Below are 15,642 nucleotides of genomic sequence, written 5' to 3' on the forward strand. Positions count from 1 at the left end.
AAGAGATTAAAGTTTGTCCTATAGGTCTGAGTCTGACACAGACACACTCTTCAGCATGATTCACTAGAACCTCCCGTCCATGTGCTTCACACAGACAGCTGCATCACTTCAGCTCAGTTCAGTGAACTGTAACGCTGACACTAAAAATACCTCATCCTGTTTGCAGATGTACAGGCTTTATTTCGCTTCCAAATAGTTTGATTGCATTAGATTACTATTGGATTTAGCATCATTTTTTTGTCTTCCACATTGTATTTTTGGTTTAGAATGTCTTCTTACTTCTGCTCGTAGAGTTAATGTGTAACAGAAGTGATAATCTTGAGGACTGTATAAAAGTCACTGTGGCTATTACTTCACAACTTTGTAGGTGCCGACATGTTATTGCTGAAATAAATGGCAGTAATATCAGTATAATATCAGTATGATAGTATCAGTGTGCCAACAGATCAGTCCAGTCCCAGTCATGATCAGCCAAACAACAGGCAATCCCAAAGGCAACCCAGTGATATCATCTCCTCACGCACATGCTCACTCCAGCCCTTCTTCTTGTGATTTGTATTGTGCTTCATTTTATTGTTTTTCCATCAGATTCTTTGTGATTTTTATAAAGCTGCAACGATTAATCGACCAGTTGTCAACTATTGAATTAATCGCCAACTATTTTTAAAATTCAACCTGAAACTCGGAGCCATGAATCCATAAAGCTACTTTAGTGTGCAGTAAAAGATCCTTGAAGTTAATATTGAGGGCCTCATCCACACATAAAAGCAACCTTTGACTTTTTCGACCCTTTCATAGAAATTTCTACCAATATACTATCGGGTCATCAGTCTCTGTGTGCTGACAGAGCAGCACAACCACTCACTGTCGTCAATTGATATATTTGTCTATTTTGTAGAATACCTAAATAAATGAATGCATGCTGTTCAGTCCTTGAGTACGAGACTCATGTTGGCTCATTGAAAGGAGTAGCAGGGTTACATTGAGTCATTGTTTTTTGTTTTTTGAGTGTCCTGCACCAGTTGGTGCCCAGCCCACATGGGCTTACAAGACACTGGACCATGGATGTATTAAGAGAACTGGATACAGCGTTGGAGGCGGGGCTCCGTTCATTCCTATGAGAGTTGCTCAGTGGAGCATGAAGCCTAAATGGCTCCACTTCCGTCTGGAAAAGTACCCGGATCTTGGCAAATCTTGGGCACATGGAACATGCGCAGTAGCGTCTGCTCGGTCACATGACTCGGTCCCAACGTCACGCCGTCGTCACGGCTTGCGCTCCAGCCTCGGTCTGGGTCTCATTCACATGAACGGAGGAAGGGAAATAACTCTGGATTCAGCTTTTAGTGCATTTTACAACTTTAAAAACATATTTTTTTAAATAAGGGCTATTAGAGTGTTCGTACTGGGGAGTTGATTCACCTCAAAAAAAATTATCCGCTGAGTTACAGACGTCTCTTTCCCAATGTAAGTCTATGGGGAAAATTATTTTTGGGCTCAATGCATCACGTGACGGACACAGAAGTTGCAGTACCGCCGTTTGGCCTCTACGAAAGTTGGGATCAACGACCGGCGCTCTTCCTGGGGGCTTGCACTGGACAACAACAACAACAACCAAGATGGCCACATGACCAGTCAAAACATACAGCTCTACAAATTCAAAGAAAGAAAATTAGAAAATGTCTGGACATTCAATCTTATTATGATGGATAGTGTTCTATGTCTTAGTTTCCATGCATTTGCTATAAATCTTGCTAAGGCAAAAATCTCCTCATTAAAGAGCCAATTCGACAAATAAAGTATTGATATCGCACATCCCTAACCATAAGTGATTTCCCATATGCTACAAGCCTTTGAATGTGTGTGTGTGTGTGTGTGTGTGTGTGTTTAGAGTGAGACAGTGAGGTCAGATAGGCACAAACACCCCCCACAGCCCATCTGTCAGTCGCTCTATCTATCTGTGGGACATTGGAGCTCTCCGTTCAGGTCCAGCTTCTGGTTGTGTGAACGTTGTCAGGAGTCAGTCTGCGTGTACACAGTGAGGCCTGCAGTGTGTCAGAGCAGTGAGACGGTACTCAGACCTTCCACAGATCATGTGCTGCTGGTTGGCAGAGACGACTGGGACCTTATTTAGCTTCTCAGGACTGGCTGAGAAACCCTCCTCCTCAGCAGAGTAGTCAAATAAAAATCACTGACCCCTCCATACCTTTGAATTTATGATATTGTGTTGCAACCTCTTCACCACAATCTACATCTAGGTAAAGCTTCACAAGCCTTCTTTACCTGGCCTGAGGCTCATTATCTACATTTCCTTCCATGGGAAATCTGAATAAGCTAAATCTATTTCAATAGTAGTTTTAATGAAGAATCAATAAGGAATAATGGGTTTAACTGCATTTAAAGAAAACAAACAAATGCCTCTAACAGATGTACAGTACATGCATCACAATGCATAGAGGTTGGAAAGCTAAACGCTATCTTTGGATCTATAATGGTGACTTTTATGTTTAACCCATTTGTGCCCACTACTGAAATGTTGAAGTTCCTTTGGTGGAAGTGTTCAAGCACAAATGTCAAGACATTTTCCAAATCAGTCAAACCGTTTGGCTATATCATTCTATATCTAGTATTTGGGCACATGGGACTACTGTTTTTGGAATAGACTCTATAATAGACATAATAGGAAAAACAGTAGTCCCATGTGCACAAATACTAAATATAGTATGATAAGAAAATTGCTGTATCTCAGAAACTACAAGGAGCACAATCAAGTATTTGATATCTATGAACGCATGACAAGTTGAATATCAAAGATCTGCATACATATGCAGTGTAAAAAAATATATATTATATGGAAAATACTTAATAAATATGCTTTTTTTGTTTCTTTTTCCAAAAATACTAACAATGACTATTAATAAAAGTGTGATTTCTTCATGTGATCTAAAAATTAAAAAACAAATTAAAAAGTTGTACTGTTCAATACTTGCCCAAAGTATGTTTTTCTACCAAATGTCAAGACTTTTGACTAATCAGAACAAATGTTGTGGCTTTTTTCCTTCTCATACTAAATAGTCTTTGGGCACAAATGGGTCAATGTAGCATCACTTATCTATTAGATAGATAGATAGATAGATAGATAGATAGATAGGTAGGTAGGTAGATAGATAGATAGATAGATAGATAGATAGATAGATAGATAGATAGATAGATAGATAGATAGGTAGGTAGATACACAGATAGATAGATAGATAGATAGATAGATAGATAGATACCGTATAGATCCCAAAGGAAATGTAGGCATCCAGTAGCTTAAACAACACGTCACAACACCAATACACCTTAAAAAGAGATAAGATCGAATAGAATAAAGTAAATTAAAATTAAAATAAGATAACACATGTACAGCAGTGCAGTGACAGTGTGCCAATGGTAGTGCAAATAGTGCACGAGTACTGAATATAGTAGTGTATATTATAGTGTATGATACAGTAGTGTCATGTAATAGTATAATAGTAGTAAAGCTGTATAATATGATAATACAAGAAGATGTAAGAAATTATATGAGAAGATATAATAAGATATTCGAGGATATTCGAGATAACTTCTGTTATGATTTTACGCTATATAAAAATAAATTGAATTGAAATTGAATTGATATAATAATAATAATAATAATAATATAGATGTAGTATAGGTTAATACAACACTAATAATAATAGTAATACTAATGATATATATATATACTGTATATATACATATATATGTATATATACATACTGTATGTATATATACATATATATATATATGAATGAAAGATACCGTGTGGTGATGAAAGGTACACAGGTATCACAACTTTAGAAGACAGAAGTGTGATTGTTAATGATCCCACAGTCTGAGCAGAGGAGTGATAATAAACATGTTCTACTTGACATTAAAGGTCAAAGTTCGTCTCTGAGAGGTATAGCTGTGATACTTATCAGTCAGACTGCTTATGGAGACTTCAGTCACTTTTAATGAGATCTGCTGTGATAGGATTAGTCCTCACTAAACCTGAAATCAATCTGATTAAAAGCTGCCCACCACGACCTGCTGATCAGCAGGTCGTGGTGGGCAGCTTTTAATCCTATTGTTGAGCCTCGAGGCTCAACATTTTCACTTCTGAGTCAGACAAAGTGACTTCTGTGTAGAAAACAGAGGTAACTTAGTAACGTCATTAGATCAGACATCAGTCAAAATACATTTAAAAAGAGGAAAGCTCGGAGTTTGACTGATGGAGATGGGTTAAAAAGTGCCTGTAGAAAGTTCTATAGCATGAGTGTAACGGTTAGCAGACCGTTAGCAGACCGTGGTTCACCCTGCACCTGCTCCACTATCCTCATTATATTCATTATATCACCATCAAACTTTACATCTGACACACACAAAGTTCACTAAACACTTCTTACCGCTTTAGTAGACTTCGTTGAAGAGGCAGAATAATTCCTTTTCTCTGTTTGGTGACAAACTGAAGACGATCAGCGGTTCACTCAGCGCGACTCAGATATCCAACAATGTCCCAGCATGTCCCACCATGCGACCACCACGGTGAGGTGTCCCCCCCCCTCACATGAACCTGATCACAACTTTAGTCCTCACCACAACCAGTCGTCTGCTGAGATGCTTAACCTGACCACAACCTGATCCTGAACCCCGGACTAGTTATTTCTGCCACGCCTAACCGAGTCAGACCTAACCTACAGTAAGTACCCCGAGCATGGAGGAGGAGGAGGAGGACACCCACAACAGGACACACTCTGACATAGACCAGACCGGGGTCACAACATCAACATGAAGCCACAGTCAGGCGGACAACGAGCAGCTGTGATTCAGAGTCAGTCCTGTCTGTTCTCTGTCTGTTCTCTGTCTGTTCTCTACACTTCACCAGCTGGTTTTAGACTTCCTTCACAGGGCTGAGTGAGTATCTGTCTCTGGATGGAGACAAAGCTGCTGAGCGGAGCAGAGCGGAGACAAAGTAGGACAAACATAGACATCTACATCCGGTGGGAGTCATTTCAAAATAAATTGCATTCATATTTTTATTTTTAGTGGTCTGTTTTGCTCACAATACTCAAAACCTGCAGTAGGCAGAATGTTTTTGGCATTATTTTTCAAAAATTCCATATTAACCTTTCAGCATATTGTAATTCAAGTTTTCTGAGATAACTAGGCCCAATCCCAATGTCCCACCTAAGGCAAGGGTCAATCCCAATGTCCCACCTAATGCAAGGGTCAATCCCAATGTCCCACCTAAGGCAGGGGTCAATCCCAATGTCCCACCTAAAGCAGGGGTCAATCCCAATGTCCCACCTAAGGCAGGGGTCAATCCCAATGTCCCACCTAAAGCAGGGGTCAATCCCAATGTCCCACTTAAGGCAGAGGTCAATCCCAATGTCCCACCTAAGGCAGGGGTCAATCTCAATGTCACACCTAAGGCAGGGGTCAGCAACCTGCGTCTCTTTAGCCCCTCTCCAGTGGCTCTCTGTGGAGTTTTAGAAATGGAAATGAATAACTGTTTTTTTGTTTACATTTTCATTTTTATTTATCATTGTTGTAGGTCAATGGTACGATGGAGTATTAGGGCCCCATTGAGGAAAAAAAATAAATCGGAGATTTAAAGAATTAAGTCATAATATTACTAAGTCGTAGTATTACGAGAATAAAGTCCTAATATTATAAAGTAGTAATTTTACGTGTTATTTTCTTTTTTCTCGTAAAGTTATGACTTTATTTTCACAATATTAAGACTTTTTTTCTTGTAAAGTTATGACTTTATTCTCATAATATTAAGACTTTTTTTCTTGTAAAGTTATGACTTTATTCTCGTTATATTACGACTTTTTTTTCTCAAAAGTTATGACTTTATTCTCATAATATTATGACTTTTTTTCTTGTAAAGTTATGACTTTATTTTCGTAATATTACAACTTTTTTTCCCCATAAAGTTATGACTCTATTCTCGTAAAGTTAGGACTTTATTCTCATAATATAACGACTTTTTTCTCATAAAGTTATGACTTTATTCTCGTAATATTACGACTTTTTTCTTGTAAAGTTCTGACTTTATTCTCGTAATATTACGACTTTTTTTCGTGTAAAGTTATGACTTTATTTTCGTAATATTACGATTTTTTTTCCCCGTAAAGTTACGACTTTTTTCTCGTAAAGTTATGACTTTATTCTCGTAATATTACGACTTTTTTTCTTGTAAAGTTATTTCTTTATTCTCGTAATATTACGACTTTTTTTCCTGTAAAGTTATGACTTTATTCTCGTAAAGTTATGACTTTTTTCTCGTAATATTACAACTTTTTTTCTTGTAAAGTTATGACTTTATTATCATAATATTAAGACTTTTTTTCTTGTAAAGTTATGACTTTATTCTCGTAATATTACGATTTTTTTCCCGTAAAGTTATGACTTTATTCTCGTAAAGTTATGACTTTTTTACCCGTAAAGTTATGACTTTATTCTCGTAAAGTTATGACTTTATTCTCGTTATATTACGGCTTTTTTCTTGTAAAGTTATGATTTTATTCTTGTAATATTACAACTTTTTTTCTTGTGAAGTTATGACTTTATTGTCATTACATTACGACTTAAGTAATGTAACCCGCCCCTAAGGCCTTAAACCCTTAACCCTCGGGGACTAGGCTGACATCACTAGGTAAATGATTGAGTGTGAGAGGCTGCGAGGGCTTGAAATGGTATAAATATGAATGGGACAGCACTTTGCAGTGACATATCATGTTACCTTGACGACCCCAATTGTGGGTTTATATTTTTCATTTTTTACTGCCTATTTGTCTTCCAGACTCTCCAAGTAACTGTCAAAAAAAAATCTATTTACTTCTTTTTGTCAAACTTCATTAAGCAAAATTAAAAGAAATAGTTGATGAATAAACCAGGTAATATTGTCTAATGCGTGCATTCCTCTGATTTCATGTGTTTTTTTTTTTTATCTACCATCTGTCTCTATGTGTCAGCCCTGTGATAGACTGGAGACCATGTGCATTTAAAAAAATAATGTATTTCTTGCTTTTATTTTGTAGAATACAATGTGCTCTCAGGAAATGGTACACTTCTCATCTTCAGTAAATCTTACAGGTTTTAAGGTCTGTGCACCAAGGTGCGTTTCACACTGAAAGAGGTCCAGTCAACTCGCACTCAGAGAGCAACTTCAGGCTCCAGTTATCCATACAGTATGTGGAGATCATGATAGGAGACCTGCTCAACCAGCGCCTCACACAGCTGGAGCTGGAGCAGGAGATGTGTGTGAGAGACAGACAGACAGACAGAGAGATGTTAAAAGACAGCTGCAGTTACAATATATACAATATATAGATGTACATTCTCTGTGCATTTCACTTTATTTGTGTGTGTGTGTGTGTGTGTGTGTGTGTGTATTTTCCAGGGCTTGGAACGCTCTTGTATCCTAGCGACGCCGGAATATACCATGTGGAGGCGGTCAGGTCGAAACTAATACAACTTAGCTTTAATTTTATCTGAAGAACTCCAGACTTCCCCTCTTCCAGTTGGAATGGCCTGTTCCAGCCCGCTTCCGCCAACAAACCCAACAAACCCAACGGCGGGTCGTTGAAGAGGGAAGTTTTCAGCTAGTTTCATAGTAAGTATGAACAGTATTAAACACATTATTAACACAATATGAACAGTGTTATACACATCATTAGCAGGTAGTTTGATAGTAAGTATGAGGAGTATTAAACACATTATTAACTAAGTATGACGATCGTCATACTTAGTTAATACTTAACCTGGTTAATAATGTGTTTAATAAACACATTATTAACCAGGTTAAGTATTGTTGTGGCTCTGTGTATAGTTTCACGCCGGTTTCATTTAACTGCGTTAGTTTTTAGGGTATCGCAGACTAGCCGAACAGCCGTCTTGTCACAAGCAAACGTGAGCGGTAGTAAATACAAGTGAACCGTTAACCGTCAACCGTTAGCCTCTAACCGTCAACCGTTAGTCTCTAACATGACAGTTAAAGGTGAGTTATCTAACCAGCTACCTCAAACATGCCCATTGAATAAAGCTAAGTGGAGCTTGATTTGCTAGCAGGCTGAAAGTTCAAAGTATTGTATGACAGTGTTTCCCATCAAACCAAGCCGTCAGAGTCCAACAGGTGGTCTGCTGCAGCTAATGAGCTGCCATCGTAATGAGCCAGTACATGTTACAGATAGGTGTCTTAAAGTGAAGCTTCTGGTGAGTTCCTCATATGGTGAACTGAACAGGACCAGCAAGTTACAGGATGTATGGAGGCTATATCTATTGATTTGTTTGACCCTTGATAAAATAAATTCATGACGCCATTTTCAAATGTAACATTAGTCCTGTGTTATTTCTTTATAAAGATTGATGTCTGCTGATGGCAAACCATATAAAAGACAACTTGAGCATGTTTCAGGTTATGGTCATTGAAAAAAATGTATGTACTAAAATTAGGGCTGTCAAACAATTAAAATAATATTTAATAGCGATTAATTGCACATTTTTTAATCTGTTCAAAATGTACCTTAAAGGGAGATTTTTCAAGTATTTAATACTCTTATCAACATGGGAGTGGGCAAATATACTGCTTTATGCAAATATAAGTATATATTTATTATTGGAAATCAGGTAACAACACAAAACAATGACAGATATTGTCCAGAAACCCTCACAGGTACTGCATTTAGCATAAAACAATATGCTGAAATCATAACATGGCAAACTGCAGCCCAACAGGCAACAACAGCTGTCAGTGTGTCAGTGTGCTGACTTGACTATGATTTGCCCCAAACTGCATGTGATTATCATAAAGTGGGCATGTCTGTAAAGGGGAGACTCGTGGGTACCCATAAAACCCATTTACATTCACATATCTGGAGGTCAGAGGTCAAGGGACCCCTTTGAAAATGACCATGACAGTTTTTCGTTGAAGCTAGTATGACATGGTTTTTCTAGTTTCGTCTGATGCCAATATCTTAACTGTAGCTTTAAAACTGAGCCCGCTACAATCTAAAAAATCGCAAGTTGCGTTAAAGCATTAAACAAATTAGTGGTGTTAAAATAAATTTGCGTTAACATCTTATTATCACGTTAACTTTGACAGCCCTAATTAAAATGTATCAACAATATATTGCAAATATCGCATTTATTCTGCCAAAGTGGATAACATTACAGCAAATGCATACCATTTATGATAAAGCTAAGGTCATAAAATACTGTATATTTGGTTTTATGTCTGATATTTCTCTTCTTCTTTTCCTCATTGATGACAAACTCCTCTCTCAACTTTTTATACTGTCTAATGATGATGACTTTAGACCTTTTACTCCTTCTCCACAGGATGGAGAACTTCATCCTGTATGAGGAACTTGGGGCAGGCAGTAGCTCTGTTGTCTATAAAGGAAGAATGAAGGGCAATCTCAACTATGTGGCCATCATCTGCGCCGACAAAGCCAAGAGACCTGAGATCACTAACCATGTAGGATAGTTCTTTAAACTGTATACATTTATTTAAGACATCTGTTACATTTTCATACTTTTTAGTTAGTTAGTTCACAACTTTTAGTATGGTTTCATGCAGCTTGGAGAGGCATGAAATCGCCAACTATGAAGTCTGAAGTATTTAGGGGAAAATAGAAAAATAGTTTCAATGGTGTCTAAGAGTACAAATGGTATTAAGCGTTACGATTATGAGGGGGTCCTTGGAAAATGTTCTCCCCTGTAAGAGAATCCCTGGTTTAAAGATTGTTAAGAGTTGTATCGATCTAAGATTGAAAAAAAAACAAGTATGCTGTAATCAGAAAAAAACAAGTTTCCCAAATTTCTATCAACATTGTCTCCCAAACAGTCCTGACTGAGATCATACTGATTCATTCATTCATTCAAAACCTATCGCTCCTTTGTGGAGCATAGGCCGTTGACCACAGTCCACCAGAGTCTTTTGTCCTGGGCTTTCCTCTCCAGTTGTTTCCATGTCAGCCCGCTTTGTTTGATGTCCGTGTCAAGGTCCCTGTGCCAGGTGTTCTTGGGCCGGCCCCTCCTTCTTTTGCCTTGTGGGTTCCATCTAAGGGCCTGCCTGGTGATGCTGGTACCGGGTTTCCGGAGTGTGTGGCCAATCCATCCCCATGATACTGATACTGCATGTGAATTCAATTAAGATAGAACTTTGACTCTTGCAATAAAGAATACCTATTGTACACACTTAATGATGTCTTGTTTCTGTCCCCTGTTAGGTACGTCTCAGCAATGATCTGGATCATCCAAACATAGTATGCTTCTATGAGTGGTATGAGACAAGTAGCCACCTCTGGTTGGTAGTGGAGCTCTGTACAGGTCAGTAATTATCTCTGTCACTCCTGATGACCAGTCATGCACCATTAGATGTAATAACGTACTGGCATCAACAGATGTGGAGTGAGAAATGCATCTTATAGCAGCGTAAAACCGATAAGATTTCACAAATAGTATTATATTCTGGTTTATTTGATTAATGACATATTCACTTTCAAGTTTATATTGTACACATTCTTTACGCAGGATGGATTTTTTTTTTTAAACAATGCAACAGTTGTCAGTCTTGCTCTATCTATCTATCCATTGATCTATCTATCCATTGATCTATCTATCGATCTATCTATCAGGTGGCTCCCTGGAGTCTATAATTGGTCATGATGGATGTCTGTCTGAAGATGTGGTGAGGAGGTTTGGATGGGACTTGGTCAAAGGACTGAAACACATCCATGAATCAGGAATAATTTCCTCTGACTTGACCCCTGCTAAGGTTTGCATCTGCATCCATGTGTATATAGTACTAACAATACAACAGCAAAATGATGATAATTATATGAATACAGTACCTCTCTTTTTGTTGCCCATAGATCCTACTAGATGGTAGTGGCACTCTGAAGTTTGGTAACTTCTGCCTGTCCAAGGCGAATGGAGAGACACTGGAGGATTTCTATACCTTGCTCTATACATCAGAGGAGGCAGGGCAAAGAGATTGCAAGGAGGACTTTGACAACATAAAGAAACGATTAAATGGTCAGATGATTATCTTTTTAATCATGTTGGTTCTATATACATTACGTTGTTGATTGATGACAAAAAAACAACTCTCATGTGGGTGAATTGAGAAGGGCAGGAGGCAGAAGAGGGAGCACAAGGAAATGGAGTAACTGTTGTTATGACATGGTGATCATATCAGAAACTAAAAGCTGAGAACATGTTATATATTGTTGAGAAAGTGTACAGTATGATAGCTAAGTGATCCACCTTTAATCAGTAATTTAAATTTAAATCAACATTAGTCAACATTGATTATTCTTCACAATTTACTATTTGATGACCAAGAACATGAAAGCTCATAAAAATGTACAGTTTAGCTAAAACTCAACATCAAAGCATCCTTTTGTTCATGATACAGATGACTGTTTTCTTTTAGTAATTTATTTTGCCCTTCCTAATTACTGTATGTGTCTATATTTTCAGGTCCTCCAACTTACAGAGCTCCAGAGGTTTTGCAGGGATCAGAAACCAACATGAGCTCTGACCTCTGGGCCCTGGGTTGTACTCTCTACTACATGTATACTGGTACACAGACACACACACGTGCAGTGATACATGCATACACTGAATATAATTAAGTACACGAGTATGAATGAATTTCATTTTTTTCCCTATTTTTGTCGCTATTGTACTCTGTTGTGTACCTGTCATTCATGATATTTATGATGATGCTACTGATGAACTGGATTAAAAATAAAAACCTTTATTATTAAGGAACATAATTAGAGTACTGTAACTTACGACTGAATCCTGAAAAACTGAACTGAAAAAAAGATGAAACAGTGCAGCAGCTAATAGGAAATAAGATACCAACACTGACCTCAACATACCGTATTATACTATACTGTGTACTTTGTTGTAAACCTAAACCCAAACTGTTTTACTCCCCAGGTAAACCTCCGTTCTATTCTGATAGCTACACTGAAATAACAGAGAGGATTTTACATCAGGAACCACCACCTCCCAGACAGACAGGTGATACACACTCTCTCACATACAGACACACACTCTCACGCAGATGTGATGTTTGACATACATATTTTTATTATTATAGAGTAGTTGTTATTTTTGTTTTGTTTTATTAAAGAAGTTATCTTCTTTGTTGTGTGTTACAGTGCTTTCAGCCAGTCCTCCCAGTGAAGACTTCCAGAATCTTCTGAAAGGCTTGCTCAACAAAGACCCAGATAAGAGGTCAGGTTCATATACACACTCACACAGGTCCATTACTATGTAATGTTAATATTGTCATCATATTATTATTGTCAATACTGTATATATTGTTCCTATTTTTAATATTTCCCCTTGTTTATGTTGTTCCTATTTTTATATTTCCTTCTATTTAAATTGTTCATATTTTGTTTCACTTTTATTTTGCTTTTTTTTTTTACTGTGTTGTATCTTGCTTTTTGTTTTTACTGATGCTTCTTGTTTCTGCACTATCCCCTTTGCTGCTGTAAACTGCAAATTCCCCCACTGTGGGACTAATAAAGGAATATATTATCTAAATGTATCTTATCTTATAACATTTATCAGGGTGGAAATCTTGTTGTCACAATGACAATACGTCCATACTCTCAATTTTAAATTAGAGGGAGCAGGTTGGAGGTTGTTGCTCAATTGTCCTCAAGGTAGCTTATGTATACCAAAACATCACAATGCTGCTGGCGTTATTTTTGTGTATTATTTATGTATCCCAATCCAGGTAAATGTTCATGAACAGAATTAAACTAATGTCCGAAAGTTATTTTATCTATTTGTCTTAACATGATCTCGTACTGCGCATTAAAAAGAAGTTGTATTAATAAAGCAAGTCTAGTTCTTCACTGAAATAAAAATGGTCAGCTTGAGAGTTTCTAAGACAGAGAATTAAGAGTTGATGTTGAATCAGACTGTTTTTATTTTACTTTTTATTGTGTGTTGAGCTTAGTGTCACGTTTCTCTGTCCTAATGTTTCTAATGTTGTTTTTTGCTCATTAGGATGGACTGGCCAGAGTTGCTGGAACACCCTTTCTGGACACAAGTACTAATGGAGGAAGAGGGACAAGAGGAAGAGGAGGATGAAGAAGGGGATCAGGAGGAAAAAATTATCTGTGAGGGGGTCGTTTCAGCTAGCTGGAGGTGTGTTGATATATTATTTGTTTTTATTTTACAGCTCCTACAGCATTCCACAGACATATCTTTGCAGCCATTTTACTGCATATAGATTTTCTTTGTCAAGGTAGTAATGCACACATTATGGTAGATGACTAAATGTTCTTCAAGTCTAGTCTAGTCTCTATTAATCCACTGGGAGAGGCCACGCATTTTGAAACACCTTTCAATATGATGCAATACAATTCAAGCACAACAAACAGCAGCTGCAGGATTACCATTACATTAAATCAAAACCATTCATATGCTGCATTTTTCCCTCAGTTGAGTAGTTTGTGTTAGTGTGCGTATTTTCAATACCTCCACAGACACACAAGGATCCCTGACGCTTTCCCTCCAGAGCATGCAGACAAGCCTCTCAACAGCCATTCGGCCATCATCCAGCCAGCCAATAGGATTTCTAAGAAACTAATCTCATCACAGACAACAACAACTGCAACAACTTACAGACCGTCTGACAGAAGGACTGATAGCCAACAAGCTGTCAGACACACAACATGTGGAGCCTTAAGGAACAGTCAGGGCTCCGATAGGGAGATGGGAAAGGAGCAAGGAGGAGAGGGGGATGCAAAGACAGATGATGACCCCAAGCTAACTGGGGCCCAGCAGATGTGCCACACACTGCAGCCCAATAAGTCATTCATACTAGGTAAGACATTCCCAAATGTCTTTTTGTTTATGTATTTTAAAGGTCCCATATTATGCTCATTTTCAGGTTCATACTTGTATTTTGTGTTTCTACTAGAACATGTCTACATGCTGTAATGTTCAAAAATCCCTTTATTTTCCTCATACTGTCTGCCTGAATATGCCTGTATTTAACCTCTGTCTGAAACGCTCCGTTTATACGCATTTTGACAGAATTGCAACAGAATTGCAACAGAATTGCGTTGCTAGGCAACAGCTTGGGTCCATGTGTACTTCCTGTCAGCTGATGACATTCACATACACTGCAACCAGGAATAAACTGGGACACATTTAGAATGTTTACATTTAAAATTATGTCAAGAGTTTAAATATTATATATTCGTGACATCACGAATGGACAGAAATCCTGACAGCTTGTTTCAAATGCAGAGTTTCTGAATACGGGCTGTGTGTATTTCCCTGTGGATTGAGTGTTTCGATACTTTCACAGTATTTATATAGGACTTAAGCCTGCTTTATAATAAAAAAACATGAAAATCTCTTTTATAATATGGGACCTTTAAGTTAGATATGGGAGTTACTTGGCCACTACATGCTATGTAATTTTAAAATAACCAGTTTATACTAGCAGAGGTTGATATGAAAGGTTGTTGATTGGATATTATATACTGTATTTATGGGGAGAAACCACTATCGTCATACCACTAAGCAAGGCATTTTCTCAGCAGCAGCGTTGAGAATTTGCAACTTGATATTGTTGGAAGGACAGTCACAACAGGCACGATCAGCAAACTTTTCCTGCATAAACAAATAACGCCTTTACACCTGGCATTAAAATGCATTTTGGGTGATCTGATTACAATCAGATCACCACAGATTTACCACGTGAAAGTACAGTTGTAAATGCACCCAAAATGCTTTGAGGACGGATTGTGAATTCACATGCAACAACTACGTGGGTGGAAATACGTAATGCTAGACACTGGAGACACATATTAATACCAGGTGTAAATGTAATGAGGTTAAATCATATCTAGATACATTCTGGTTGCGAGACACATTTGAATGCCAGGTGTAAAGGGGGTCAAAGAATATTTAGTAAGGTTTTCATTCCTTTTACCCCCTTATTTTTCTGTTTTTTGTTTCACCATAACAGTTGTGTGAACATGGCTGTAGTAATCTGGTTTCCTAGATAAGCCAATTTTGTTCTGTCCTATTCTTTTCCCCTCAACGGCAAACATTTGGATTTTTCACTGTTTGCTGTAGTTGCTATTGTGCAAATCTCCTTCCTGATTAAAATGCGTGCTCCATCTTTCACCTGTGTGGCCGTTACTAGGCATGTGTCTCAGACATACTGTATGTGTCATAATGTACCCGTGAAAATCTGATTTGGTATCTTTTGTGCTTCCTCTTCCAGATAACGTATCAGAGCTCAGGCCCAAGAGTGGTGTGGATGAGGACAACACTGAAGCCATTTTTCTGCTCAGGTATTCAGTTCAGTCTATCTGCCGTCCTGTCCACCTGTTTTGCCAGGGTATGCCTGGGTCACAGAGTTATACCTGTTCTGCCAGGGTTGTCTACCAGTTTTACCCAGTAAGCTAATTGATGGCCTTGTTATAAATGATGCTCTATCCAAAATCTCATATTGGAAACACACATCAGGAAATTTCACTTTCTAATGCAGTACTGTAATTTGTGAAGTGTAATTTTAGAATGAGTGGCCCCAGCAGT

At 37.9% G+C, this 15,642-nt stretch overlaps 1 protein-coding gene across 7 annotated transcripts in view; it reads left to right on the forward strand.

Moving 5' to 3' along the window:
• The first annotated feature begins 7,517 nt into the window (after window positions 1-7,517).
• Window positions 7,518-15,642, forward strand: part of ulk4 (unc-51 like kinase 4) — a 105,392-nt gene continuing 97,267 nt past the window's right edge. For all 7 annotated transcript variants that reach the window (XR_005208892.1, XM_037785236.1, XM_037785239.1 and 4 more), the window contains exons 1-11: window positions 7,518-7,663; window positions 9,388-9,526; window positions 10,281-10,380; window positions 10,689-10,828; window positions 10,926-11,088; window positions 11,536-11,637; window positions 12,004-12,087; window positions 12,228-12,303; window positions 13,090-13,230; window positions 13,572-13,912; window positions 15,329-15,398. Coding sequence is in view for 6 of the 7 variants with exons in the window: in XM_037785236.1 (XP_037641164.1) it covers window positions 9,389-9,526; window positions 10,281-10,380; window positions 10,689-10,828; window positions 10,926-11,088; window positions 11,536-11,637; window positions 12,004-12,087; window positions 12,228-12,303; window positions 13,090-13,230; window positions 13,572-13,912; window positions 15,329-15,398 (1,355 nt within the window). In the remaining variant the exon portion in view is untranslated. The remainder of the gene's footprint in view (window positions 7,664-9,387; window positions 9,527-10,280; window positions 10,381-10,688; window positions 10,829-10,925; window positions 11,089-11,535; window positions 11,638-12,003; window positions 12,088-12,227; window positions 12,304-13,089; window positions 13,231-13,571; window positions 13,913-15,328; window positions 15,399-15,642) is intronic.

The sequence above is a fragment of the Sebastes umbrosus genome, chromosome 11 (assembly GCF_015220745.1).
Source record: "Sebastes umbrosus isolate fSebUmb1 chromosome 11, fSebUmb1.pri, whole genome shotgun sequence".
NCBI classification, from domain to species: Eukaryota; Metazoa; Chordata; class Actinopteri; order Perciformes; family Sebastidae; genus Sebastes; species Sebastes umbrosus.